This window comes from Candoia aspera, chromosome 4 (genome assembly GCF_035149785.1).
Source record: "Candoia aspera isolate rCanAsp1 chromosome 4, rCanAsp1.hap2, whole genome shotgun sequence".
NCBI classification, from domain to species: domain Eukaryota; kingdom Metazoa; phylum Chordata; class Lepidosauria; order Squamata; family Boidae; genus Candoia; species Candoia aspera.
The window spans coordinates 109,328,940-109,355,559 of NC_086156.1; the positions used below are offsets into that span (position 1 = coordinate 109,328,940).

A 26,620-nucleotide genomic window follows, 5' to 3' on the forward strand; every position below is an offset into this window, starting at 1 on the left:
TGCAGCTAAACCTAACAAAAATCAAGATTATGGCAACCAGCTTGATTGATAACTGGCAAATAGAGGGAGAAAATATAGAAGCAGTGAAAGACTTTGTATTTCTAGGTGTGAAGATTACTGCAGATGCTGACTGCAGTCAGGAAATCAGAAGACACTTAATCCTTGGGAGAAGAGCAATGACAAATCTCGATAAAATAGTTAAGAGCAGAGACATCACACTGACAACAAAGGTCCACATAGTTAAAGCAATGGTGTTCCCTGTAGTAACATATGGCTGTGAGAGCTGGACCATAACGAAGGCTGAGAGAAGGAAGATAGATGCTTTGGAACTGTGGTGTTGGGGGAAAATTCTGAGAGTGCCTTGGACTGCAAGAAGATCAAACCAGTCCATCCTCCAGGAAATAAAGCCAGACTGCTCACTTGAGGGGATGATATTAAAGTCAAAACTGAAATACTTTGGCCACATAATGAGAAGACAGGACACCCTGGAGAAGATGCTGATGCTAGGGAGAGTGGAGGGCAAAAGGAAGAGGGGCCGACCAAGGGGAAGGTGGATGGATGACATTCTAGAGGTGACGGACTCGTCCCTGGGGGAGTTGGGGTTGTTGACGACAGTATGCTCTGGCATGGGCTGGTCCATGAAGTCACGAAGAGTCGCAAGCAACTAAACGAATAAACAACAACATAGAACATCCTTCTTCAGTTACTCAGGTTACTTATTTGAGCTTCAATTAAGATTAGGCTATGTATGTATGTATGTATGTATGTATGTATTTGTATGTATGTATGTATGTATGTTTGCACATATATCTAGAATGTCTAATTACAGCAAAGCTATGCATTTGCCATTAAATCCATGTGGGTATTACAACATTAGGGACAGATCACCATTTTGAGAAAATCAGTATACATAGTTTCTTGGAGTCAAAAATGACTTGATGGCACATAATCAATCCATCAATTACTGGGTAGCTGATTATGTTCAGAGTTGTTTTTCCAAGGGTGGTATCTTCCAGATTTGGCCTTCAGTCATGGGCCCAAGTAGGAGAGGGGAAATAACCCAATGTTATTCTATTACTAATTTCACAGAAAGGGGAAGCATGCAGTTGAAGTATTATGAATGCAATAGACATGTTGTATAAAATGCTAATAATATTAAATAGCTGTGCCCCAAATAAACACATTGGTGACCAATATGCACCTCGACCAAAATGCAAACTATAGCAGTACTTTGATTAATTGTCCCAATTTAATTTAACACAATTTAATTTAATTCAATTTAATTTGTTGTTTAATTCATGATGACTGAAATTTCTATTTGAATACAGCTGTTTTCTCACTTGGAAAACCAACTACAGATATTGGAGAAGAAAACTTTCTAAGTTTTCTAATTTAGTTTTTTTTTTTTTCCCCACCACTATTATTTTGTCCTTAATTCCAGGTTACAATTCCCTGTGTATCACAAATTGGGATATGCACCTGAGCATGTATAGCTCTGTGCAATCATTATCAATTATCCATTATTATTTTCAATCTCTAAGGTGTTACAGAAAATATTATAAAGTAATATATGTCAACAGCAATGAAATACAATATTCTTTTTTTCCAGGGGTACAGCTGGAGGGCAAAGACCTTTCATTCTGAATTTTAGGGCAGTACACACACAAAGCAGCCTCCTGGAATAATGTATATCAGGTTATTACAAATGCCTAATTCTAATAGAGTGAAGAGGTGGCCGAGAGATAAATTGGTCTTCAGGATGGTATTATTCTTTGCATGTGCAACAATGTTGTTCTTTTATGTAGAATGTGAAACATCTCTTGGTAAATGTTCTGTAGGAAACCAGCCACTCATTAAGCACAAGCAGTACCATTCAGAAGATTTGGTCATTGCTGGAATTTCTTCTCAAATTTATATGATCTCTCAAAAAGTAACATTCACAACAAATCCATCAAATGAACTGGTTGATGATTTCCTGTATGTAATTATTAGTTTTCAGCAATGCAAATACAGCAATAATTAAAGTCTGTGGCATGATTGAATTAGGCTGGGGGGGAGGGTGAATTGTAGATTGCTTGTGCTGCACTATTATTTCTCTCTCTTCTTAATATTAGTATTATTACTTCAATTATCATCTGATTTTTCTCTTACACAAGGTATTTTCTAATCTGTTTTATTTCAGTAGCTTCCAACACCTTCTTGATGAGAGCCAGTTCGGTCTAGTGGTTAAGGTGCTGGGCTAGAAACCAGGAGTCTGTGAGTTCTAGTCCCACCTTAGGCATGGAAGCCAGCTGGGTGACCTTGGGCCAGTCACTCTCTCTCAGCCCAACTCGGTGCCATGTAGAATAGCCTCCTCATTTTGAACCCCAGGCAACATGACATGTCATGGCTAAATAGTCTACACATCTGGCTGCTGGACCTCACAAGGATTTCCCAGAAAGAAAAAGCAGCATGAACACCAAACTGCTCTGCCATAAAATTTAAAAAAAAAAACCAACTTCCTTGATAATTTTTAATAGATATTATTTTAATTTCAGTACTTTTTTTTTCTTGTGGCTATAACTAGGTGATGTACAAAAGAAAGAAATGTATGCAATGGCACTTCATTGCTCCATAAAAGTGATCATCTATAGAAGGTGTGTATGACTGAAGTTAGTCCTGCATACAGATATTGTATTCTAATGCTTCTCAGAAATTCCCAGTGTCTTAAAGTACAATATGGTGGCAACTGAATTTCCTTTTTCAATCCACTGAGAAACACAGTTGTGGGGAAGAAGAACAAGGAAAAAGGAAGAGGAGGTGGAATAAAACATTGCGGTAGGAGGAAAAATTATATCAGGACCCCTAAATTAAGGGAAACTTCTATAATGATTGATGATTATTCCATTTTGCAATTCATCCCTCACCATCACCATGATATTTAGGGCCATCTCCAATGGGTAAAAATGGAGTGTTACATCCCAGTATTCCAGGGAGAGTTTTATATCTATTGTTAAATAACATTGCCCTCTGCCTTGAGACTAGTTGTCTTCCACAGATGTTCTAAGAAATTGCTTGCTTGAATGCAAATGTACCCACCTGTATCAGTGCTCATGGGGTGTAATTGTGTGATATTGTGTGATAAAATTAGAAAACATATATTAGAATGCAGCCAATTCCAAATTTGGAAACAGTTGTTCTAACACTCATTTCAGGTTTTATATGCAAAACTACCAGCACATCTTGGCTTTGGAACTTGCAATCAAAGAAATCAATGGAAATGCCTGGATCTTGCCTAATATCACCCTGGGTATCCATATCTCCAATAGCTATATCCTGGCAAGATGGATCTATCTTGCTTCCATGGAGCTTCTCTCTACCAAGGGAAGGTTCATCCCGAACTACAAGTGTGATCTCAAGGACAATGTAATATCTGTGATTGCAGGACATAATGCTTACATTGGCCAGTTCATGTCAAATATTCTGAGCATTTACAAGATCCCACAGGTAAGATGTTTTATTAAAAGACTGGTACTCAAAAGATTTGTTGTCTGGACATAGAAAATGGTATATATATAAAAAAAAGAAATAGATTTCTATTTAAGATTATGTAAGATGCCTATGTAAGACTTACCTCTGAAAGAAAGGAATCAAGTCCAACAAACCATTCACACATTTAGGTGATTATTTGTGGTTTGCACATAGTGATAAATAAAACAGAAATAAAGACTACCCAATAAATTCACCTGGGAACTTGTTCACTCTAAGTTTAATCAGATGTACAGTAGATCTAGTCCAAATACAATGCATGGATATTCCTCTCTTAATGTGAGTACACATTTATATTAAGTGCAGCATATCTGTACATTTTCTCATTCTACTTAAATTTATTTCATGAAGGACTAGATTTATTTATTCACCAAAAGATCAAGCAGATTCAATCTTTCAGTTGTCAGAATATAGTTTTATCCCCTAGTTGATACATTCAATTGATATACTGTAGTTAAGGAAAATATACGAGTATTATTCACCTATTGTATAACAACAGGACAACTGTAATAAACATATATGGATCCTTTTTTAAATTAAAAATATTTTTGGTCACTTGCCTGATTTAGTTTAATTTATGTTCCAAAGATTTATCTAGATGATGAACATCATTTGTGTCAGAAACCTTCAAAAGAAAGGGATATCCAACATTGCTTGATATTGTTGGTATTAGAATCACACTAAATATCAAAATATTCTAACTATATTTCACCCAGGGAGGGACAGACAGGAATTATTCAAAACACTAGAAAGCTACATATTCCTAATCCCATGGAAAATTATTTCACTGAACCATGTGTTTAAATCCAGCAAAATCCAGTACTTCATATGCATCCTTGCAGTTCGTATATTTTTGAAGCTTTAGAAAGTCACCATGTTAAAAGAAAAATAAACAATTTCCATAGAACTTATATTGGAATATGCCAAAATAAATCCACTCTGCTCTTGTTTGGAGAATATTAATATTTTTATCAGTATACATACTTAAAATTAGAGACAAGTATTTTGATTTGGAAATAAAGGCTCCAATTTCTTCCTTTTTCTTAGCTCATATATGGTTCAGCTGCAGAGCTGGATGACAACATAGAAGCTCCCTTCTTCCATCAGTTATTTCCAAATGAAGACCTTCAAATTATGGGGATCATCCAATTGTTGCTTCACTTCCAGTGGAAATGGATTGGGCTCATTGTCCAAAACCCTGAAAGAGGAAAGCGGTTTATACAGAATAGGCTTGATATATTTTCCCAGAAAGGAATCTGTTTTGACTTCATGGAAGAAATGCCAAAAGAATCTGTTGCCAATGACATTGAGGTTCAACTTAATGGCTATGTTACACTGTGCAAGGTTATTATGAAAAGTACTGCCAATGTTGTGATCATATATTGTAAAAATGAAGACATGCCCTTTTTTGGAATGTTACCATATATTTCCGAATATGAGGACATGCCAATGAAGAGAAAAGATAAAGTTTGGATAATGCCAGCACAGATGGAGTTCACATCACTATCCTTTCAACGAAATAGGCGTCTGGACTTCATCCATGGGGCACTATCGTTGGCAGTTTCCTCAAAGGAGATATTAGGGTTTAGGAAATTTATTCAGATGAGAAAGCCGACTTCTGAAGAAGAAGACAGTTTGACAAGACTGTTTTGGGAACATGCATTTGAATGTTCTTTCGCAAATGCTATGTTAGATGAGGACCGTGGCAAGGAATGCACTGGCGAGGAGGCACTGGAGACCCTTCCTGAATCCGTGCTTGAAACTAGTTTAACTGGGCAAAGTTACAGTGTCTACAATGCCATCTATGCACTGGCCCATGCTCTGCAAGCCATGCTTTCATCCAAAGCCAAACGCAGAAAAAGAGGAAATGCTTGGGATCTCAGAACCCTAAATCAAGAGTTGTGGCAGGTAAATTGCAATGAATGTAAATATCCCTTTATCCAAAAGCCAGTCATATAAGTGTTCAGCTGGTGTTTTGGGATGTATAGCTAATAAAATCAAAGTGATATGTCAGACCTTCAAAGAGGGGAGGATTTTGCCTTAAGTTCAGGCTAATATACTATATCTAAATATAGTGGGCAACAATGATGAGAAGGAGGCAATATCAAATGTTAATTCAAGAGGAAAATGAGTCTTCAGACAAGGCTGATGACAGAGGGCAGTGAGGAGAAGAGTATGAGATGGGGAAGGAAAAAGAAAGAGGATGGCATTGAGCAGTGATCAACAGGCAGACCACTGCAAGGATGAAGAATTTTGTTTGTTCCTGATAGGCAAGACATACATGACATTTGTAGTACACCACAGTTCCAGAGCAATAGAAACTAACCAGGATTTCATGAAGGGTTAGGTCAACACACTAGCTTCAGCTGACATAGATGATAATATTGCTTCCTGCATGCATGGTAAAGGAATTCTAAACATAATGTAGAGGAGCGCAGAGATGCCATTGACAAAGGAGGCAAAAGTCATCAGAGGCACTGTTAAGAGAAAGTAGATAACAACTCAGTCCTGGAAAAAGAGGGAGTGTGAGTAATAGACCCCAAATAACTCTGCCTTAGAGGGAAACTCTAGCAGGCTTTCAGGTTTCTGTTGTCATACCCTACAACAATAAAACTAGATTCTTTGCACTATGTTTGCTGACTGATCTGCCTCAAGAGGCTGACATATAGATTAAGAAAGATCTTTCATTCATACTTGCTCATTATTTCCAATCTTTTAACATTCCTACCAATTTTGTCCATTTAGTTTCATAGGTGTCTGAGAACTGTTTCATTCAACAACAGTGCTGGAGAAATGGTTTCCTTTGATGAAAGAGGAGAACTAGCAACTGGATTTGATATTATCAACTGGGTCACATTCCCCAACCAGTCGTATCATCGAATCAAAGTTGGAAACATCGCTCCAATGGCTCCCCCAGACAAGCTTCTTACTATTTCTGCAGAGGAAATAATCTGGCCCACCATGTTTAACCAGGTAGTTTTGGCACCAATATCATACCATGGGAAATAATTTCTTTTCCTTCTTTTATTTTCACTTACTGGTTCAATGTTTAAACAGATTCTTCAGGTGTTACAGGCATAAACGGACTGTTTTCTTAACGTGGCTCATCACCCAAATTTATGATCACCATAAATTTAGAAACCCCATAAAAAAACTGAGCTGAACTGAATTTCTTAGGGTGAATGAGAAAATTTTCATTCCATGGCAGCAGAATGCAGTCCTCCTCCACTTCCTCCTCCTTTTTAATATACATTTTATTAAAAGTTTTAGAGAGGACATAAAAACTAACACAACCTAATACAGAATGGAAAGAATGAAAAAGAGAGAAAAAAAGAAAAAAAAAGATGCAGAAAGAAAGAATAAAAAGAAATAGAGAGAAGCAGCTTCTGATTTCCTTTGCAGCAAATATAAGTACATTTATGAAATATATCCTACTCTATGATTACAAAAAAAGCTTACTTTTTTCTATTATTCAATTTTTTTCTAATCATCAAAACCACAAGCCATAAGTGCATTTTTCCCCATTTCATGGAAAAGTCTATAAAGGGGTTTCTAGTCAGCCATAAATGTAGATTTCTTTTTCCTGATTAAGGAAGCTAATTTAGCCATCTCTGCAATGTCCACCATCTTCACCAACCATTCCTCCACTGTGTGTAGTATTAAACCTTTCATTTTTGAGCGTATAATAGTCCCACTGTGGTTGGCATAAAAATACAAAGTTCCATTACTTTTTTCTGCAGTAGTTCCCTTCCCATTAGTCCCAGAAGAAGAGTCTCTAGATTCAGCTGTACTTTAATCTTTACACTATATATGTATTTGTCCAACATTTTTGGCTTTTTTTACACATCCACCAAACACGATAAAATGTCTCTTCATGTTTTTCACATTTTCAGCAAAGATTCGAAATGCCTTTATACATTCTAGGTGATTTCTTAGGTGACAAATACCAACAATACATCATTTTATAAAAAATCTGTTTAAGGTTAAAACATAATGTAAATTTCAATCCTTTCAACCACATATTCTCCCATTGTTCCATTTGAATATTGTAACCAAAGTTTTTAGTTCATTTTCTCATACAGTCTTTCACTTGTTCTTCTACTGACACATATTTCAGCAAAAGTTTATATATTTTAGTGGGGCTTCCAAGGGAGGATGGAGGACTGAAGACAGCTCTGCTGATAAGCGGAGCCAACGTTTGCAGCATTTCACAAGGGAGCCGAAGCAGATCCCTTTGATGCTCTCTGGATCAAAGACAGAGATGTGAGATTGCCCAAGCTGTTTATCTTTACAGTTGTTCATTTTCTTCATGAACAGACCACAAGACAGCTGGTGGGGGGAGGTGAACTGGGAGATAGGTTTTTGTTTATTTGTTCAGTCACTTCCGACTCTTCGTGACTTCATGGACCAGCCACGCCAGAGCTTCCTGTCAGTCGTCAACACCCCCAGCTCCCCCAGGGACGAGTCCGTCACCTCTAGAATATCATCGATCCATCTTGCCCTTGGTCGGCCCCTCTTCCTTTTGCCCTCCACTCTCCCCAGCATCAGCATCTTCTCCAGGGTGTCCTGTCTTCTCATTATTGCCTTTAATATCATTCCCTCAAGTGAGTTGGGAGAGATTGCCATATCTGCTGCAGCAGCAAACGGAGCCTTTCAAAGGACACTAAGTTTGTGCACTTCCCTTGCTAACTACTTTCAGAAATTGCTTATTAACGGAATCAAATAAGTTAAATACCTTCAGAATGAGAAACTGGAAACACTGGGTGAGTGATTGCTTTCAATCCTCAGCATAAGAATATGAAGATCTACTTTTATAATCTTTAAGAACTTAAAATAAACAGCAGTAGGACATAAAAATTTAAGGGCTCAGAAACTTTAGCGTTTTGGACTTTGAATATTAAGATTTTGAAACTATTTTTTTTTTAAATAAATGTATACTTGTGGAAAAGAAAAATGTTTTCTGAGATTGGAGTTCTAAGGCTGGCAGTTTATAATGGTGTTTAGAGAGATCTTTGGAGAACTGCATGAAGACCTGCATCATGAAATGTCAGCTATGTCCTATCTTCTTGAGAATAGTTTACTCTCAGATGAAGTACAGAATGAGATATGCAGCAAAATTTACTTGAGGAAAATATAAAGAAGACTTTGAATAAGAATTTGTCACCAGATACAGAGAGAAAACTGGATGAGATTCTAAAAATCAAGAAGGAAATAAAAATGATAATCCCAGAAAACAGTTGGAATAATATCCCTTTATTGGATTTACGAAAGAGACTAAAGTGCTAAAGAAATTTGTAACGAGGATCAACAATTATCTGAATGGATTACAGAGAAAGCCTGCCCTATTAAAAAAAAAAAAAAGACTATAAAGTCAGTTTATTTGATCAGTGATAAAATGGGATATGTTGTTATTCTTTCTGGATGTATTGATATCTTAATTAGAAAATATGGTGTACTGGATTTGCCTACATTGAATATGATGTAAAAGTTTTTTACTCCATTGTTACTTTATGTAATCCTAATTTTATAGTACTAAAACTGGCTTTACATTTAACTGTTTCTCTTGATTCAAAGTAAGGAAGTTTGGAGAATTTTTTTTAAAGGAGAAATTATTTGTCTTTGTTATGTTAAACTGTAGTTTCTTTGTCTACATTAGGATACTGGAATTACTTTATACTTAGGAAATGTAGATGTGTCTATAGTTTGGAGTGGAGATATGGAATGTGTATTTGAATGGAATAAGCTGTTATTTGCTGATCGGAAGGTTGGCGGTTTGAATCCACATGACGGGATGAGCTCCCGTTGCTAGTCCCAGCTCCTGCCAATCTAGCAGTTCGAAAACATGCAAATGTGAGTAGATCAATAGGTACCGCTTCGGTGGGCAGGTAATGGCATTCCGTGTAGTCATGCCAGTCACATGACCACGGAAGTGTCTATGGACAAACGCCGGCTCTTCGGCTTTGAAACGGAGGTGAGCACCGCCCCCTAGAGTCGGACATGACTGGACTTAATGTCAAGGGAAACCTTTACCTTTACCTTTACCTTTGTCATGTTAAACTTGGGCTTTTTAAAATTTTGTTTATAATAGGACATTGGAACCACACACACACACCTGCACACACACACACACACACACACACACACAGACATATGTTTATTTTTTGCAGTTCTGTTTTTTTTTCTTTTAGTCTGTATTATTTTTGTTTTACTCAAAACTTTTAATAAAATTATTTGAAAACAATAGTTTATACATTTTAGCAATAACATATGCATCATTAGTACATACAGTGATTCTGTTTCAAACACAGTCTTACATTGTTCAAAACCGTAGGATTTTTTATCCACTTTAAATCTTTCTAATAATTGTACATAAGAAAACCATTGACAAGGATATCCTTCTATTGTTAAATCTTCTCTAGATTTTATTTTATAATCCCCTTGAGAAAATTCTGATACATCGCAATAAGTTAACCATTTATATATACTTACCATTTCTTGTCTATAAAATGCTTCTTGTGCTGAAGACCACAAAGGTGTTTTTGGGCAGAACCTAAATTTATACTTATTCCATACTCTAAGTATAGTCAGCCTGACATAATGATTTTTTTCAAAATCTACATTCACCTTAACTTTGTCATGCCAGAGATATCCATGCCACCCAAATCTCAGATCATTTCCTTCTAACTCCAATAACCTTCTATTTCTTAACAACACCTACTCTTTCATCCAAACTAAGCAGCAGGCAGCAAAATGTAATTTCAAATCTGGTAGACCCAATCCTCCTCTTTCCTTTGTATCTTGTAATACCTTATGAGGTTTTCTCTCCTGCCACACAAATTTAGATATGTCCTTCTGCCATTGTTTAAATGGTACATCAGTTGTCAAAACAGGTCTTGTCTAAAACAAAAATAACCTTCTAGGTAAAACATTCATCTTAATCACAGAAATCCTATCCAACAATGACAATTGTAATTTGTCCCATCTTGACATAACGTTTTTAACTTCATTCCATGTCTTAACATAGTTATTTTGAAATAACATAAAAATTGTATTTGTCACAGTAATACCCAAGTATTTTACCTTATTTCCAATCTTAAAACCCGTTTTACTCATCTATTCTGTTTGATCTTGTATCTTCATATTTTGGGTTAGCATCTTCCTCTTCTGTTGATTAATCTTGAAACCTGCTAATGTCCGAAATTCCTATAATTTACTCATTGAAATTCAATTCCCTTTAAAGGTTCTGCCAAAACCAAAACCAAGTCTCTGGCATCTTTCCTCCCTGTAAAATACAATTCACTGTATTTTATAAAGCCTGTAAAAGTTCATCCTCAAAGCACTTATAATACAAACTCCATAGCCCATCTGGTCCATGCACCTTTCCTGGTTAAGCCTTTTTGATTGCTTCTGAAACCTCCCTTATCATTATAGACCCATTCATAATTGTTCTTCTGTAATCCTCCGTAAATTTTGTTTTCTGAGATATTCATCTATTTTCCCCAGTGGAATATCATGTCCTTTAGAGAAATTAGAATAATATTGATAAAAAATGTTTTGTTTTGTTTTGTTTTGTTTTGTTTTGTTTTGTATGGTCACATTATCCATTAATATACAATCTCTCTCTTGTAATTTCAGTATCATTTTCTTTTCTCTTTCTCTTTGCAATTTATAAGACAGCCATTTCCACAGTTTATTCACAAATTCAATATTTATGTGCTTTGCATAATTCAATTTATTTCCATTTCTCTTATTTTTAACATAGATAACTGTTGCTGTAAAATTTTAATTTGTTGGGAGATACTCGTATTCCCTGGGGAGTTCTTTAATTATTCTTCTTTTCATTTCATCCAAAATATTTTGTACTTTCTCTTGCCTCTTCTTTTTAAGTTCAGAATTATGTTGTATCAGCCTCTAATAAAGGCTTTACTTGCATCCCAAACCATTCTCAAATCAGTACCTTTATTTCAATTAGTCTGAAAAACTTTTTTAAAAAAAATTACACTCCTCAACAGTTTTATCTTTCTGTAACAATGCTTCATTAAGTCCCCATGTGAGAGAACTACATTTTCTTTTATAAATCAAACTCACAGGGTTACGATCTGAAAAATCTTTGGTAAAATCTCTACTTTGGAAATTTAGTAGCCAAGTCAGTTGAAATCCAAATCATAACTATTCTTGAAAAAGATCTGTGTCTTTCTAAAAAGCAAGTATACTCTCTTGAACCACCCTTCTGTCTCCATACATCAACCAACCTTAAAGCTCTCCATCAAATCAAAACAATCTTTTTGTAATTTACCCTGAGTAATTTTAATGTTTTTCTCAGAAGTCCTGTCCAGTTGGGAGGAAACCAACCCCCATCAAACACCAACTTTCATAAGAAAATTCCATTAGTCACTCCATAAGCTCTTTATAAGAAGTCACTTTATCTTCGTTTGGGGCATAAATTTCCTGGACCATGGTTTTAACTCTATATAATATAATTTCTACTCCATCAGATCTATCGTGTTCATCAGTTAATGTAAGTTCTGGGTTTAGTTGAGGGTTAATAGTGTATACAAAACAAGTCCATTTCTCTTTTCAAAATCTGCTGAAATAAATTCTTCACCCAAAGATTTACAGGTCAAATATTTTATATCTTTTTTTCCTGATATGAGCCTCTTGCAGGCAGTTAATGTCTTGATTCATTTATTTTTTCAAATAATGAAATACTTTTTCCCCCTTTTTGAGGAGCATTTGCTCCATTTATATTTCATGTTAAACATTTGTAATCCATAGTCAGTCCAAAAATTTAGAAAAGTCCAAACCTCTAGTGCCTAATTCAGTATCATCTTTTTTTCCAATTCCCACTGCATCTGTTGTGGCTGTTGTATAGTTATTTCTGAGATCTCCATTTCCATGTCCTTCAATTCTCCTTTATATCTTTCTAAAAAACCTCTTACCTTTTGAACAGAGTTCAGCCTAAATCTTTGTTGTTTAAAAAAAATCACACCTTCCAATTTGCCCCATCAAAATGGGATATTTTTCTCTTAATTTTTTTTCAGCCAAAAAGGACTATTCTTTTCTTTTATGCAACTTTCTGATGGGAATCACTTTCAAAACAATCATGTCAGTGTTATCCACTTTCAATCTTCTATTAAAATGCTGCAGCAAGACTTGATCCCTTGTCTTCTTTCTAACAAACTGCACCAAAACATCTCTAGGGATATTCCTCAAACTGGTATATCTGGAATTTATTCCATAACTCTTATCAATTTCTGCCCCCATATCTTCCTCTTCAATAAACTGCTCTCTAATATTTTCATCTGGAACCTCTGGAACAGCTCTAAAACTCAAACAGAATTCTTTCTATCTCAATTCCAGAAAAGCCAAATTATTCAATTCTCTTTCAAACTTTCTGCTTTGTACTTCTGATTTACCATCTAAAATTCCCAGTCTATCATTAATTTGTTTTACCTCTCCAGATATTTTTTAACATCTTCTTTCAACTGCTCTCTTAACTTTACAAATCCTTCATCATCCTTTTTCCCAAAGTATCCATTTTATTTCCCACCTGATCAAATGCATTTGCCATTTGTTCAAAAAGTTTCTGAAGTATATCTTGTGTAACTGTAAGTTGTTCTGAGAAGCCTCTTCTGCCCTCTCTTGCCATTTTCTAGTAGCCATTTTTAATCCAAAAGCAAAAAAATGTTTTTTGCCCAGAGTCCCCCTTTGGGCAGTAATATAAATCTGAAAAATAAATAAATAAATCTGTCCAAGCAGACAAAAAAATATATTTTTTTATCTTATTGTCTTCTTGTCTGAACCACTTTCATTTCTGCCACAACAAGCATCACATCTCCATGGCAACAAAACTTTACAGTCTGAGTCTTTATCTTTCATTATGCAGAATCCACCAATTACATACTTTAAAGATAGATAACAAGCAGCAACCACACTGTGCTATTTTATTAAACTGGCTTAGTGAAGAATTATATCAAAGTACTTTCATCAAAAATAAGAACAGTAGCAATAAAAAGAATAGAATAGAATAGAATAGAATAGAATAGAATAGAATAGAATAGAATAGAATAGAATAGAATAGAATAGAATAGAATAGAATAGAATAGGACTATCCCCTTGTGTGTTTTAAAACTTTCTTACATCTTCTCTTAATTGAGCCTTTCACAAATAGTTCTTGATTCTTTAAATCTCTCTCTCTCTCTTTCTCTCTCTCTCTCTCTCTCATAATCTCAAAAGAAGGTTTTGTCTTATCTTTGCTGCAGAGGAAATCTCTCTTCATCTGTGATTAATTATTTCCTGAGGTGATTAAGAGATGGGGATAGCAAGTCTTTAAATGTCCATAGAGCTCTGCCCTAGTTAGAAGCATAGATGAATGTCCAGGGCTCCCGGCAGCTCAACTCCCAATCTAGCTTCAAAAACCTTTCTGTTTCTGCAGCTTAATCAGAAGGAAGTGCCATCTGGAGCTCATGTGGTTAATCTCACAATCTCCCTTTGATCCAGGGAGATAAATGCTGGCCAGAATCCACCTTCCAGATGGCGTTCTCAGCTGCAGTGGTTACCCACACTTCAGAGAGTGTCAGCTCACCATAATTCCCACCAAAAGCTCCTCCTCCTGCTGATTTTGCTCAGCATTAAAAAAGAAAGTCTAAAAACTTTTTAAAGAAATGTTAAGTAAGCAAAATAAGATATTTCTTTTGCTTAAAACATTTTAGAAAAAAGTATAAGCAAAGGTAGAGAGAAAATGTGTAAGAAGTAAAATAATAAAGTACAGATAAGGAGATACAGAGAAATGCAAAAAATCTGGAATATCAAAAAGACTAGGATTTTCCAATATGTTATTAATCCTGTTATTGTAAAATGAGTCAGTTTTTAAAAACAAAGAACTTAAAATTTCCATGGAACTTTAAACTGAAAATACCTGGTTAACACAGCGTAAATCACCAAGTATGTCAATTCAATACTGGAACTGTAATTTTGCATAAAATTCAAAGGCAGACTCCATACCCAAAAAAAAAAAAAATCCTAACTTTTGGATGTGATACAAATCCATTTATACAGTTATAAGCCAGGAATGATTTCCAGGTAGAATTAAGTTCAACATTTTAAAAAACAAAGTTCTTCTGGACATTGAAGTATACTTACACAATTTAGTTACCCATTTTTCCAAAGAAGGAATGAAACATACTTTTCAGTAGATGGTGTATAAGATCTTATTTCATTTTAGATAAGGTCATAGCTGACATTTCTCTCACACGGTTCCTTAAGACTTTATGCTTCCTACCACACAGCCAGCCCAGTATTTAATCTGTAAACACTTGCACAGCATCATGATCTTTGCAACAGGGTTGGCATTTCCCATCTTCTACCCTTTCTTTTCAAGGTGACTAAGGCTGTTTGCTTCCCACAATGTGGACTGTTTCTGGCCTGTTTGGTTATGCTTTTTTAATCTAGAATTTTGTGAATATTGGCTCAAAATCATAACATTTGCAACAGATCCAGAACTGTTCAAGGTTCCAAAAGAATGCCAGTTTAAATATAATATAATATAATATAATATAATATAATATAATATAATATAATATAATATAATATAATATAATATAATATAATATAATATAATATACCATAATATAATTTTAATTTCAAAAGATATTAAATGGATATTCGATTGTCAGAGCAACTTAAATAAGTTATAATATGTCCAGTGGGGAAAAAAAATACGCCTGCCATATATGGATGCAAATATTTGATAGGCCTAACAAAACCAGTGAAATAGAAATTCTTTGGATGCAATAATTTCTGCATGTTACAGAATAATGTCTGAATTTTCCTTCTTAATGTCCAACAGGTACAGCCTGTTTCTGTGTGCAATGCTCATTGCTTATCAGGTTATAGCAGAATAAAAAGAGAAGGAAAGCCATTTTGCTGCTATGATTGCCTTCCATGTCCAGAAGGGAAGATTTCAAACAAGACAGGTAAGAGATCTAAAGACCATATTTCATTGCTATGTATTTAGTGTGACCCCATAGCCTGATTATTTAAAGTACATTTTTAATATAAACAGTAGTTTACCAACTCTTTAAGAAGTTGCCCATAATTCAGGAGAGATGTTGATTACTTAGGAGTCCTTTTACATATCCTCATGTCATCTTTTCTCTGCTTTGAGAAAGAGACACCAGAGCATAAAACTAAATCCTTTCACATATGTTTTCTAACAAATCAAAGAGCTTGCAAAGCTAAGTGTGATGAACCTCCTTTCATTCTGGAGAATTCCAGTTCAAAAGGAGATTTAAACAATTGCTAAATGGAAGATCTCAGTTACTAAATGATGTCCAAGCAAGTAAAATATCTTGATAGTGTATTCTTGGAAACAGAGAAATGTAAGCACTAATATGTCTCAATACTCTTATTAAATGTTGACTGTAAGGGAAGTGAACCCTCTGGTAATCATTAGTAGTAATCATTAAGCATTGGTTCCTTAACCATGGAAAACTAATCAACCAATCAACCAACAAATAAAGTGTTGAATCAAATGTTCATAAGATTTCTTATCAGGAGAGAGGTTCTAAAGTGGTAGTGTATTCAAGATGTAAAGAAAGATGCTGGCTAATTTTAAGTGTTTCTGTGTGGTTTCTGAGAATGGGGAGCAGAAAAGAGGGTGATAAAGAAAAGTCAAAAGATCCCTGTCTTAATGGTACATCTGCCTTAATTATGTTCCTCTTCTTTATATGACAGGAATCTTTTGTACTTTCTTTTCAGTCCCAGAACCCCCAAGATTCATATAGGACAGTAGCTGTTTTCCACATAAAATCAACCATAACTTCCTTGTGCTTTATGCAGAATAGCTATCAGAAATAAAATACCAGAATAAAAAGGTTGACCATATTTTGATATGTTAAATCCCCTTAACCAGTAAGAGGTCATCCAGGGTCTATCATGCTTAAATCGTTCCAGAACAAATAGAAAAGACTTAGCTCAGAAAGTCACAGTAGCTGTTTTTCCTCCCATTCATCACATATTATTTAAAAATTTGACAGCAATGATTTCACTTTCAGATGCAGATGACTGCTTCCCATGTTCAGAAGATCAGTTCCCAAACAAAGCTCACAATATTTGCCTTCCAAAATGGATCACTTTTTTGTCTTATGAAGAATCTCTGGGAATCAGCCTGACAACTATAGCTTTCTTCTTTTCTCTCATCTCAGCTGTGGTGCTGGGGATCTTCATTAAAGAGCAGGACACTCCCATTGTCAAAGCCAACAACCGGAACCTCACCTACATTCTCCTCACTGCTCTCCTCCTCTCCTTCCTTTGCACTTTGCTCTTCATTGGCCAACCTGACCAAGTGAAATGCCTCTTGCGACAAACTGCTTTTGGCATCATCTTCTCTGTAGCCCTTTCCTGTATATTGGGGAAAACAACCATTGTGGTTCTTGCTTTCATGGCCACCAAGCCAGGCTCCAAAATGAGGAAATGGGTGGGCAAAAGGCTGGCTAACGCTATTGTCCTTTCTTGCTCCCTGATGCAACTCATAATCTGTATGGTGTGGTTGGCAATTTCTCCCCCATTCCCAGATTCAGATAAACATTCAATGGTAGAAGAAATTGTCCTGCAGTGTAATGAAGGTTCAACCACTATGTTTTATTTAGTCCTTGGCTTTATGGGATTGTTGGCTGCTATTAGCTTTACACTGGCTTTCCTTGCTAGGAATTTACCTGACAGCTTCAACGAAGCCAAATTTATCACCTTCAGCATGTTGGTCTTTTGTAGTGTCTGGGTATCATTTGTTCCCACCTATCTGAGCACCAAGGGGAAGTATGTGGTGGCTGTGGAGATTTTCTCCATTTTGGCTTCTGCAGCAGGATTACTGGGCTGCATCTTTTCCCCCAAATGCTGCATTATTGTTCTGAGGCCTGATTTGAATAGAAAGGAACTGCTGATAAAGAAATTGAACTGATTATGTTGGTTCACTATGCTACAAATCCTCTATATTGTAACAAAAGCTTCACTTGCCTCCTTAAGAAGCTACTGTTAATCTTGTAGAACTGATTGAAATGTAGTTTTTTGGTGTTTATACCCAAAGTGTGCAGGTGTGAAATATTTAATGTTCGGAATGCAGTTTTTATGGTATCGTTCCTTTATCTATAAGACTAGGTAGCTTTTGTTGAGAAACAGAGAAGTGTATTGCAGCTGCCAGAAGAGCTATTGAAGGCTGTTATAGAAAATGGAGACTGTAGGAAAATGAGGAGTGACAAGCCAATGAAAAACAAAGGGAGGGAGGAGAAAGGGGACAAAGTTTGAACCTGCTTTTTCTCATTTGGTTCTACTTTTTTTTTTCTTTTTTTAATTAAGAGCCCAAAAACAGAAGAGGAGAAAGTTGGAAATAACTCACAGAGATCATAGCAGTTCTCAGAGAACTGAGAAAAATGGAAAGAAGATATGGTACATATGTGAGTATTTAAAGGGATAGCGATTGCATTTAAAGTTCATAGCAATCTTGAGATTTAAATAATATTACCTGCTTGTCAAAGTAAGTTTCATAAAAAAATAAAACAAATGCAAGTAATTAACAATTAAATAATAAACAGCTGTTGGAAGAAATTAAGATCTTTCCCTGCTGCTTGTGTTGTCTTCCCCCAGAAACACTGTCTCCATGCAATATTGCTTTCTCCTTGAGCAAGGTAAAAGATTAAAGGTTACAAATAAGAATGGGTTTGATGCAAAAAGGAGATGCCAGAGACTAATATGTAAAAGGAAGCCCAGCTGTTTAAGCAAAGGACTTCCTTCCAATTCAATCAGAAACCCTGGAAACACTAAAGGTTGCTCATTCACAGATATTAGCAGAACCCATCCAGGTGCACATTCTTCCCCAGCCAAACAGATCTCCATAATCCAATCACAAAAGATTCCTTCCAAGGTGAACATTCCAAACTAGTAGACAAAGCCACAGCCCGGCAGGGAACCCAGACTACCAGGTCAGCAGGGGGCCAAACCACAGAGCGCCCCCTCTCTGAAATCCAGGAAACTACACTTTTTTTCAAATTCCTAGGGGGCGGGAACACCTTTGCATAGCAATGACCTAGCTCTCCTATATGAAGGGCTTGTGAGGGAAATACTGGTGTGGCCACCCTCGACAACACACTTACTCTGTATTTCATGTTCTTGGAGAATAAACCTTCACCCTCTGTTCCAGCAACTGCCTGCATCTTTTCATTCCTGGCTCGGGACGAGCCCTGGTAAGAATTCCTTCTAACACAGCAAAGCCCAGAAAAGTGTGCATTGTGTATATTTATACCTCTTTGTGTGTATATACAAATAAATGTGTGTCTGTCTCTCTTTGTATACACAGAGAGAGAGAGAGAGACAGAAAGACAGACACAAATAAAATTATAGTTCAAATATAGGAAAGTGTTTATTATTAATATCTGGTTGCCAATCTCTACAGACCTGGTAAAAGCCTTTGCAACTCTGGTTTAACACTTTTATTCTGTCATTGTTGTTTGTTTGTATTTATTCTTGATCTGTTGGTTTTTAGACTTCTGTTTGCCACAATTGTGAAATGGGCTACTATATGAATCAATATAATGAATTAATCAATAAACAAACAAACAAATAAAACGGTCAGTAATCTGGTTGTTTTTGGTAGTATGGAAGTATACTCTGAAAATTTCATTGCCAATCTTCCAATATATGGCATAGTGAATCTTCGTCATGGAGAGCATGTTTACCGTTTTGCTAAATTTTACTGATATATAATGGTTTGTGTTATTCAAGGACAAAGTAAGAGGATGGACCCAAACAAATATGATATTGTTTGCCCTGTATCTCATTTTCTCTCTTAAGGAAAGGTTGTTGAGAAAGTGACCATGCTGTAGCTTCAGAGAATCCCAGAAGAAGCAGATTATCTAGACTCCTTTCAGTGAGTATTCAAGCCTGGTTATGAAACTGAAGTTGATCATGCCTGTGGATGACCTCTGGTAGGAGCAGATTAGAGGTGGTGCACCCATCCCAGCTTTCCTTGATCTCTGAAGAACTTTGAATACCAACAATCATGGTATCCTTCTGGACTGGCTCAGGGGGTTAGGTGTGTGAGACACCTAACAATGATTTTATTTGTTTGTTTGTTTGTTTGTTTATTAAATTTAGCCACCACCCACCTCCCAAAGGGGGGACTCTGGGCAGTTTACAACAAAATGATGCTGTGGTTCTCCTTTTTCTGAGCCCAGTTTGGATGCGGGAGGAGAGATCTAGTCCAAAGGCTCTTCTTTGTGGAGTCCCTCAGGTCTTGACACATGTTTGATATGTACATGAAGCCTTTGGATAAGTCATTCAATGGCATGGGATAAAGTATCATCATAGTATAACTGATTCTCAGTTGTGCTTCTCTGCCCTAGGTGACCAAATATTACTGCTGGAGTAGTTGGATGGAGAAGAACAGGCTGCAACTGAATCCTAGCCAGAACAACTAGCTTTTTTTTTTTTTTGAGGGGGGGGTGATTTTTCTCCTTTCTCCTTTTCCTCCAGACTTTTGTGTTTTAGCTTTTTATGTGCGATTTTAATGTATCATTTATTTTTGTGTTTTAGCTTTTTTATCAGTTTTTAATGTATTTCTGTGTTTTAGCTTCTTATATTAAATTTTAATGTACCTTCTAGACTTACTAGTAAGTCTGGTTTATAAAAAGAAACCTAGTTCTTTCAGATGGAGATTAAATGAACTGCTGTTAGAGAATAAAGCAATAGTGGAGGTTTGTAGAACAAAATTAAAAGAGTTCTTTGATTTTCATTTCATTCTTTCATTTACAGAGAGGAAAGGTGCCAGAGAGCTGGAAAGAGGTTAACATAGCATTAATACCTTAAGAGGGACAAGATTTGACTTTAACAAGAAACTATCAGCTGATATCATTATTGAATAATGACTATAAATCATTTACAACAATTTTGGCTGAGAGGTTGAAAATAATTTTGCAAGTATTTATTCATGAGGATCAATCTGGGTTTTTACCTAAAAGACAGTTAATGGACTGCCACGTGGCTTCGGTTACATCCAACCGTGCTTCATGTGCTCAGCCATGTTTGAGTATTTCACACCTATCTTGTTCTGGATCTGGGATCCAGTCTAGTCCGGGGCTTCCAGCTGAGTCCAGTCTTGTTCCGAGTTCCCAGCCTTCCTCCAATATCCAGTCCAGAGAACCCAGTTTAGTCCGGGGCTTCCAGCTAAGTCCAGTCTTGTTCTGAATTTCTAGCCTTGCTCCAAGTCTCCAGTTCAGAGAACCCAGCATAGTCCAGGGCTCTCAAACGAGTCTAGCCTTGCTCTGAGTTCCAATCTTGCTTCAAGTCTTCAACCCAGTCCAGAGTTTCTAGTCAAGTCCAGCCTTGTTCCCAGTTCCTAGTTCCACTTTGAGGTTCCAGTTGCTGCTTCCAGCCCAACACCAGTCTCCAGCCATCCCGTGATCCAGTGCCAGAGCAGTTGCAGTTCAAGACCCGTTGCCTTCAGCTTCATCAGCACATTGCATCCCAGTCTCATCGAGCCTCCAGTTCCAGTCAGAAGTCCTGTTCTGCTGCCTTGTTGTGGCCCAGTTGGGCCCGCTGAACCCACGTCTTCATATATCAAGGACTTATTTATTGTAAATAGTTAATTAATAAAGAGTATTTTTGATATTACTCTGCCTGGCCGCATAGTCTGGACAGGACAGCTACTTCCTTACATATTTCTTTTCTTTCTTTCCTATTGTTCTTTAACCATTTTTTTTCTTTTCTTGCACTTTCTGCTTTTTCTTTGATTTCCTTCTTTTCCCCTTTTCTTTCTTACCTTCTTACTTTATATTAGTTTGTGTTAGTTTTTAATCTGCTTGTTTAAAAGCTTTAATAAAAATTATTTAAAAAAAGAAAGTCTAGATGGGCACTCATCAATGTTCCCTACAATTAGCCAACTGCACATGAATATTTATTTTATTATTTTCTTCTGAGCTTCCAGAGAGCAACATTGGCACCAAGCAAAACAACATTATTAAAAATGATGATAATGATAATAATAAACTCTTGAGGATGCTTGAAGTATCTCCTAAGAACTTGTTATGGAGAAATAGATCTGCTGTTGTGATTATAACTGTGTGCTCTGTGTCTTACGTTCTACTCAGTATTAATGGGATGGCAATGGAGCAATCGGTGCCTAGAAGGAAGCTTGCACTTTGGATGCTGCTCCTGATGTCTGTAATGTTGATTTCTCAGATGGCACACACTTTTCCTCTTAATAAATGTTACCAAAGTGACCATCTTTTAATACTTCACAAGTATCATAAGCCAGGAGATCTCACCATTGCCGGCATTACTTCTCAGATCTACACATTTTCCAGAGTTATAACCTATGAAAGACGGCCTTCTAGTGAGCACTTTGATACAGTAGTGTAAGGAAATGCTCTTCTACTTTATCATGTATTTTTCTCCAGATCATATTTTCAGGCAATGGTTCCATTCAGCTTGAAGGGTGAATGGCTCATATTGTTACCTTTGTTTTTTAGAATTGGTATTTCCCCTTTTGTATTCTAATATAACTGATAGTATTAGAGTCATTGCTGGAGAATCATTTCTGTTTCCCATCCTGTTGTTATCGGATGCAGTTATGGCACCAGCAGCAAATGCAAAATATTATTTTCCATAATCATGAACTCTGGAACTAGTGTTGAAATTGTCTTTCTGTCAGGCCCTTCTTTAAGGAGCATCTGGTTTTAAGGAATTGCTGAATATTTGGTGAGTTATGGAGCACCTGTCCATCTGATCTGGAGAACCAGAAATTACCTTCTAAGTCCACACTTACCAGATGTGGTGGCAGAGGGCCTCAGAAGGGCAGTTCTTTTAAAGAATTTTGGGGACCAACTGTTGATACACTGGCACCCATATTTTCAGGATTAGTTTTATTGATAATGATGGTATATAGTATTATTAAATGGTATTATATGTTATTGTATGCATACCATCTAGACTCCACCAGGCAATAAAATAAATGAAAAAAGAAACTAAATAAATCAACAGATGATATATAAAAACAGTTATAAACTGAGATGTGGCACATCATTCTCATTGCAGGATCTTGATTCAGAACTACCAACACATCTTAGCTTTCCTGTTTGCCATAAAAGAAATCAATGAAAATTCCCAGCTCTTACCCAACATCACTCTGGGCTTCCATATTTATAACAGCTATTTCCTTGCCAGTTGGACCTATATGGCCACTTTACAGCTTCTCTCTGCACCAGGGAGATTTGTTGCTAATTACAAGTGTGATGTCAAGAAAAATCCAATAGCAGTCATTGGTGGACCGAACACTGATGTCTCTCTCTTTATGGCAAACATTTTGAGCATCTACAAGTTCCCACAGGTATATTATTTTTTTGGTATAAGGGACTTCTCTTGCAACTCAGAAGGTTTTTCTGGAGTGTTCAGAAAATTGTATTTTCCTGATGACGATAATAAAGGTGTTTTTGGTATCATATTAAAAAGTTAAAAATACTGAAAATCCCTTTGTACTTGGAAAATGTAAAGTACATGATTTTCCATGCCTGCTACAGATTATAGATCTCTAGCTCACTTTCTACAGAATGCCAATATTCTTAACTATGAAAAGGGACTCCATTTTTGCTTTACAGGTTTTGACTCCTTCAAGGACAAATTACAATGAGAAATATATATAAATACACTGAATGGAATAAAAAACCCATATTGATACTGTAATTTTATCTGTAAGTCAAGAGGTTCAGCTGTACTTGGAAATTTAAAATCATAGGCAATTTTTTGTAGTTCCATTAAAAATTGGCTAGATATGGTATATTTCCTTGTGCACCCACTGCCCACCCAACCTTCATTCTATTAATCAGCAATCTCAGGAAACATTCATCACTTCAAACTAAATTGGAAATTAGAAGTCTGGAATGTATGTTTGCAATTTTAATAGAAGTTTCAGGAAGCAAGAACATTAGGATAAAATTCTGTTCAGATTCAACAGAAAGAATACATTGACAGAAGTAACGTAGCACATGTTTTTTAGGGTCAAGCTGTACTATTGGAAAACTGATGATGATGACAATGATTTAAATGGGATATATAAACAAAATTGTTCCATGGTTTCACAACCTAGCATAATTTTAACTCTCCTTTGGAAGGGAAACAAGCAATAACTCACAGCACGTAGATAAAGTGAATATCAAGGTCTTAAATACGTTCACCACTTTGTTAGTGCTTCCTAAGTGGGTCACTAATGTCAATTTCTTGGGCTACTTATAGGATCCTTACTGTTGTGCATATGGTAAAATAATCTAACAATCTACCCTATACACAGTTGCCAAGTTCCTACATTTGAAGTGTCATCACATTAATAAAATGAGTATTGAAGAATAAATATTTTTGTTTCATAAATACTCCCAGAAATCACAAAGTGAAATCTTGATAGGGCCTTTCATGAATGGGTTGAGGATTTAACAAGATATTGTTAAACATTTTAACAGCATTAAAATGTACTTTTTAAAAGAAGTCTCTCCCTCTTTTCGTATATTATTAGCTCGTATATGGCTCAGCTCCAGAGATAAATCAGAGAAACTCACACACTTTCTTCCATAAAATGTTTCCTAATCCAAATCTACAATATATGGGGATTATCCATTTGCTGCTGTTTTTTGGGTGGAAATGGATTGGGGTGATTTTTTTGGCAGATGATAATGGAGAGAGTTTTGCACAGAATGTCCTTCCAATGTTTTATGACAGTGGTGTCTGCTTTGATTTTGAAGAACACTTTCCAAGAACAACTTTTTCCAGTGACATTGCAAATACTGTTGACGAGTGGCTGGGAATGTTCAAGGTCCTCATGAAAAGTACAGCCACAGTTGTGATCATTCATGGAGAAATTCAGACTATGATATTTTTGAGATTATTGCTTCATGTTCCAGAGTATGAGCATGTAGCAATGGAAACACAAGCAAAAGTCTGGATCTTGACAGCTCAAATGGAGTTCACATCTCTCCCTTTTCAAAGAAGCTGGGACATAAACTTCATCCATGGCGCTATATCTTTTGCAGTCCACTCCAAGGAGGTGTCAGGATTCCAGAAATTCCTTCAGAATGAAAAGCTGGTTTCAGAAAAAGAAGATGGGTTTATCAAGGAGGTCTGGCAACAGGCATTTGAATGCTCTTTCCATAACTCCATTGTGGATGAAGAGAGAAAGAAACCCTGCACTGGAGAGGAAAAGTTAGAGACTCTTCCTAGGTCAGTGTTTGAAATTAACATTTCTGCCCTCAGCTACTCTATCTACAATAGTGTGCATGCGGTGGCTCATGCTTTAGCGTCTGCCCATTCAACCCATTTGAGGGACAGAAGGGGACAGAATAGTGGGAAATGGAAGCCTTTGAAACTATCATCATGGCAGGTAAGTATCTCGGTTTTCTTCTGGCAGGGGAAACCATGGACAAATCTTATCCTCCCTTGCCTGCTCTGATCCAAGTCATAAAGTGCATGTTCAAAACAACTGGCTTTAAAAAAAATCATTTTATGCTACTGTCCCAAAGCTTCCACTTTCTTCTTAATAATGCCCATGGTGGAATAATAAGAAACATAATAATACTGGGTGTGCAGATTACAATCCAGATTCTTTGACATCTGGGCAGTAGATATTTTTAATAATATTTTTTTTTCTCAGATACAAAAAATAAACATAAAGTGATACAATGTGAAATTAAAGAAAAGAAAGAATAACAGGTAAAATGAAAAATGAGAAAAATATAAGAAAGAAAAAGAAAATAGAAACAAGAAAGGAAAAGTATGTAAAGAAGCAACTCCCAACCTCCTTTACAGCAGTTACAAGCAAACAAATCTTCACGCATCCCTCTTTAAAATTGCATCATATTTCCCTTCTTCCCATTATTCAAACCATTTCAATCAGCAGATCCACAAAACACCAAATCATTTTTTTTTTCCGTTCTCAGGAAAAAGCCCATAAAAGGTTTCCAAACTTTAATAAGAGTACGTGTTGTCATGTCCCTGTTCAAACAGGGTCATCTGGGCAATAGATTAGGTATGACTAACCTAAATCTTCTTCTTCTCAGTCACTTTTCTGTGGATTTTGGAATCGAATCCAATCAACAATATTAATGTCATTAGAGAAAATAAACTAGGATTTTATTCATCCTCTATGAAGCTTCAGTGTCAAGATTCAGTGCAAAGATGCATGGACCAAAGCCTACTTTTGAAAATAATTTTGGAAATTGAATGACCTCATTAAAAAAAAAAAAAAAAAAGTTGAAACAATTAACACAATCCGAATTATTTCGTTCTTTATTTATTTATTTATCAAATTTTGCCACTGCCCATCTCCCCCCAAAAGAGGGACCCTGGGCAGTTTACAATAGAGCTAAAGAATTAAAAGACAACAAAACCACAATTAATACATAAAATAGAAATATATTGTAAATAGAAATCTAAATCATAAGATGGGTTTGATGATCTAAAACACAGTTTTGAATTGAACCGCAGAAAATTTACTTTGTGTAGTATCATATCCTCACCTACAGTTTTTAAAGATCCTATTTTTGTCTTACTTGAGCTCCATGACTACCTGAGAAGTGTCTCATTTAACAACAGTGCTGGAGAACAGATTTCATTTGACCAAAATATGGAATTAGAAGCTGGATTTGACATCATCAATTGGGTCACCTTCCCAAATCAATCCTTTGTTAGAGTCAAAATTGGAGGAATTCAGCCACAGTTGCCTGCAGCCAAAGCGTTCACTATTAATGAAGAGACCATTGTTTGGCCCAGGGAGTTTAACCAGGTATTGCCAATTGACATCAAATACAGTGTGCTTTTTTCCATTTTAGAATGTTTCAAAGTCAACAGCACACATGAATAAGACTGGAAACCAACTTAATTACTTCTTGAGCTTATTGATGTCAACATATAAATAACCCCAATGAGCTGAATGTGCAGAAGACTTAATATCATACTGTTCTGAAACCATTTATATTTTAGGATACATAATTCTTGGAATAATATCTTCAAGTCTTTTGAAGTTTAGCTTCATCTGTGGACATAATGCTGCATGTGTTCTCTC

General features: G+C 36.1%; 1 protein-coding gene across 1 annotated transcript; it reads left to right on the forward strand.

Moving 5' to 3' along the window:
- Positions 1 to 1,786: 1,786 nt before the first annotated feature.
- Positions 1,787 to 26,419, forward strand: LOC134497015 (vomeronasal type-2 receptor 26-like). The gene is made up of 10 exons (XM_063302730.1): positions 1,787 to 1,977; positions 3,195 to 3,486; positions 4,576 to 5,436; positions 6,274 to 6,504; positions 15,383 to 15,503; positions 16,584 to 17,444; positions 17,892 to 17,970; positions 22,612 to 22,903; positions 24,080 to 24,940; positions 26,114 to 26,419. The coding sequence occupies exons 1-10, from the start codon at positions 1,787 to 1,789 to the stop codon at positions 26,417 to 26,419; spliced, it is 4,095 nt and encodes a 1,364-aa protein (XP_063158800.1).
- The last annotated feature ends 201 nt before the right edge of the window (positions 26,420 to 26,620 follow it).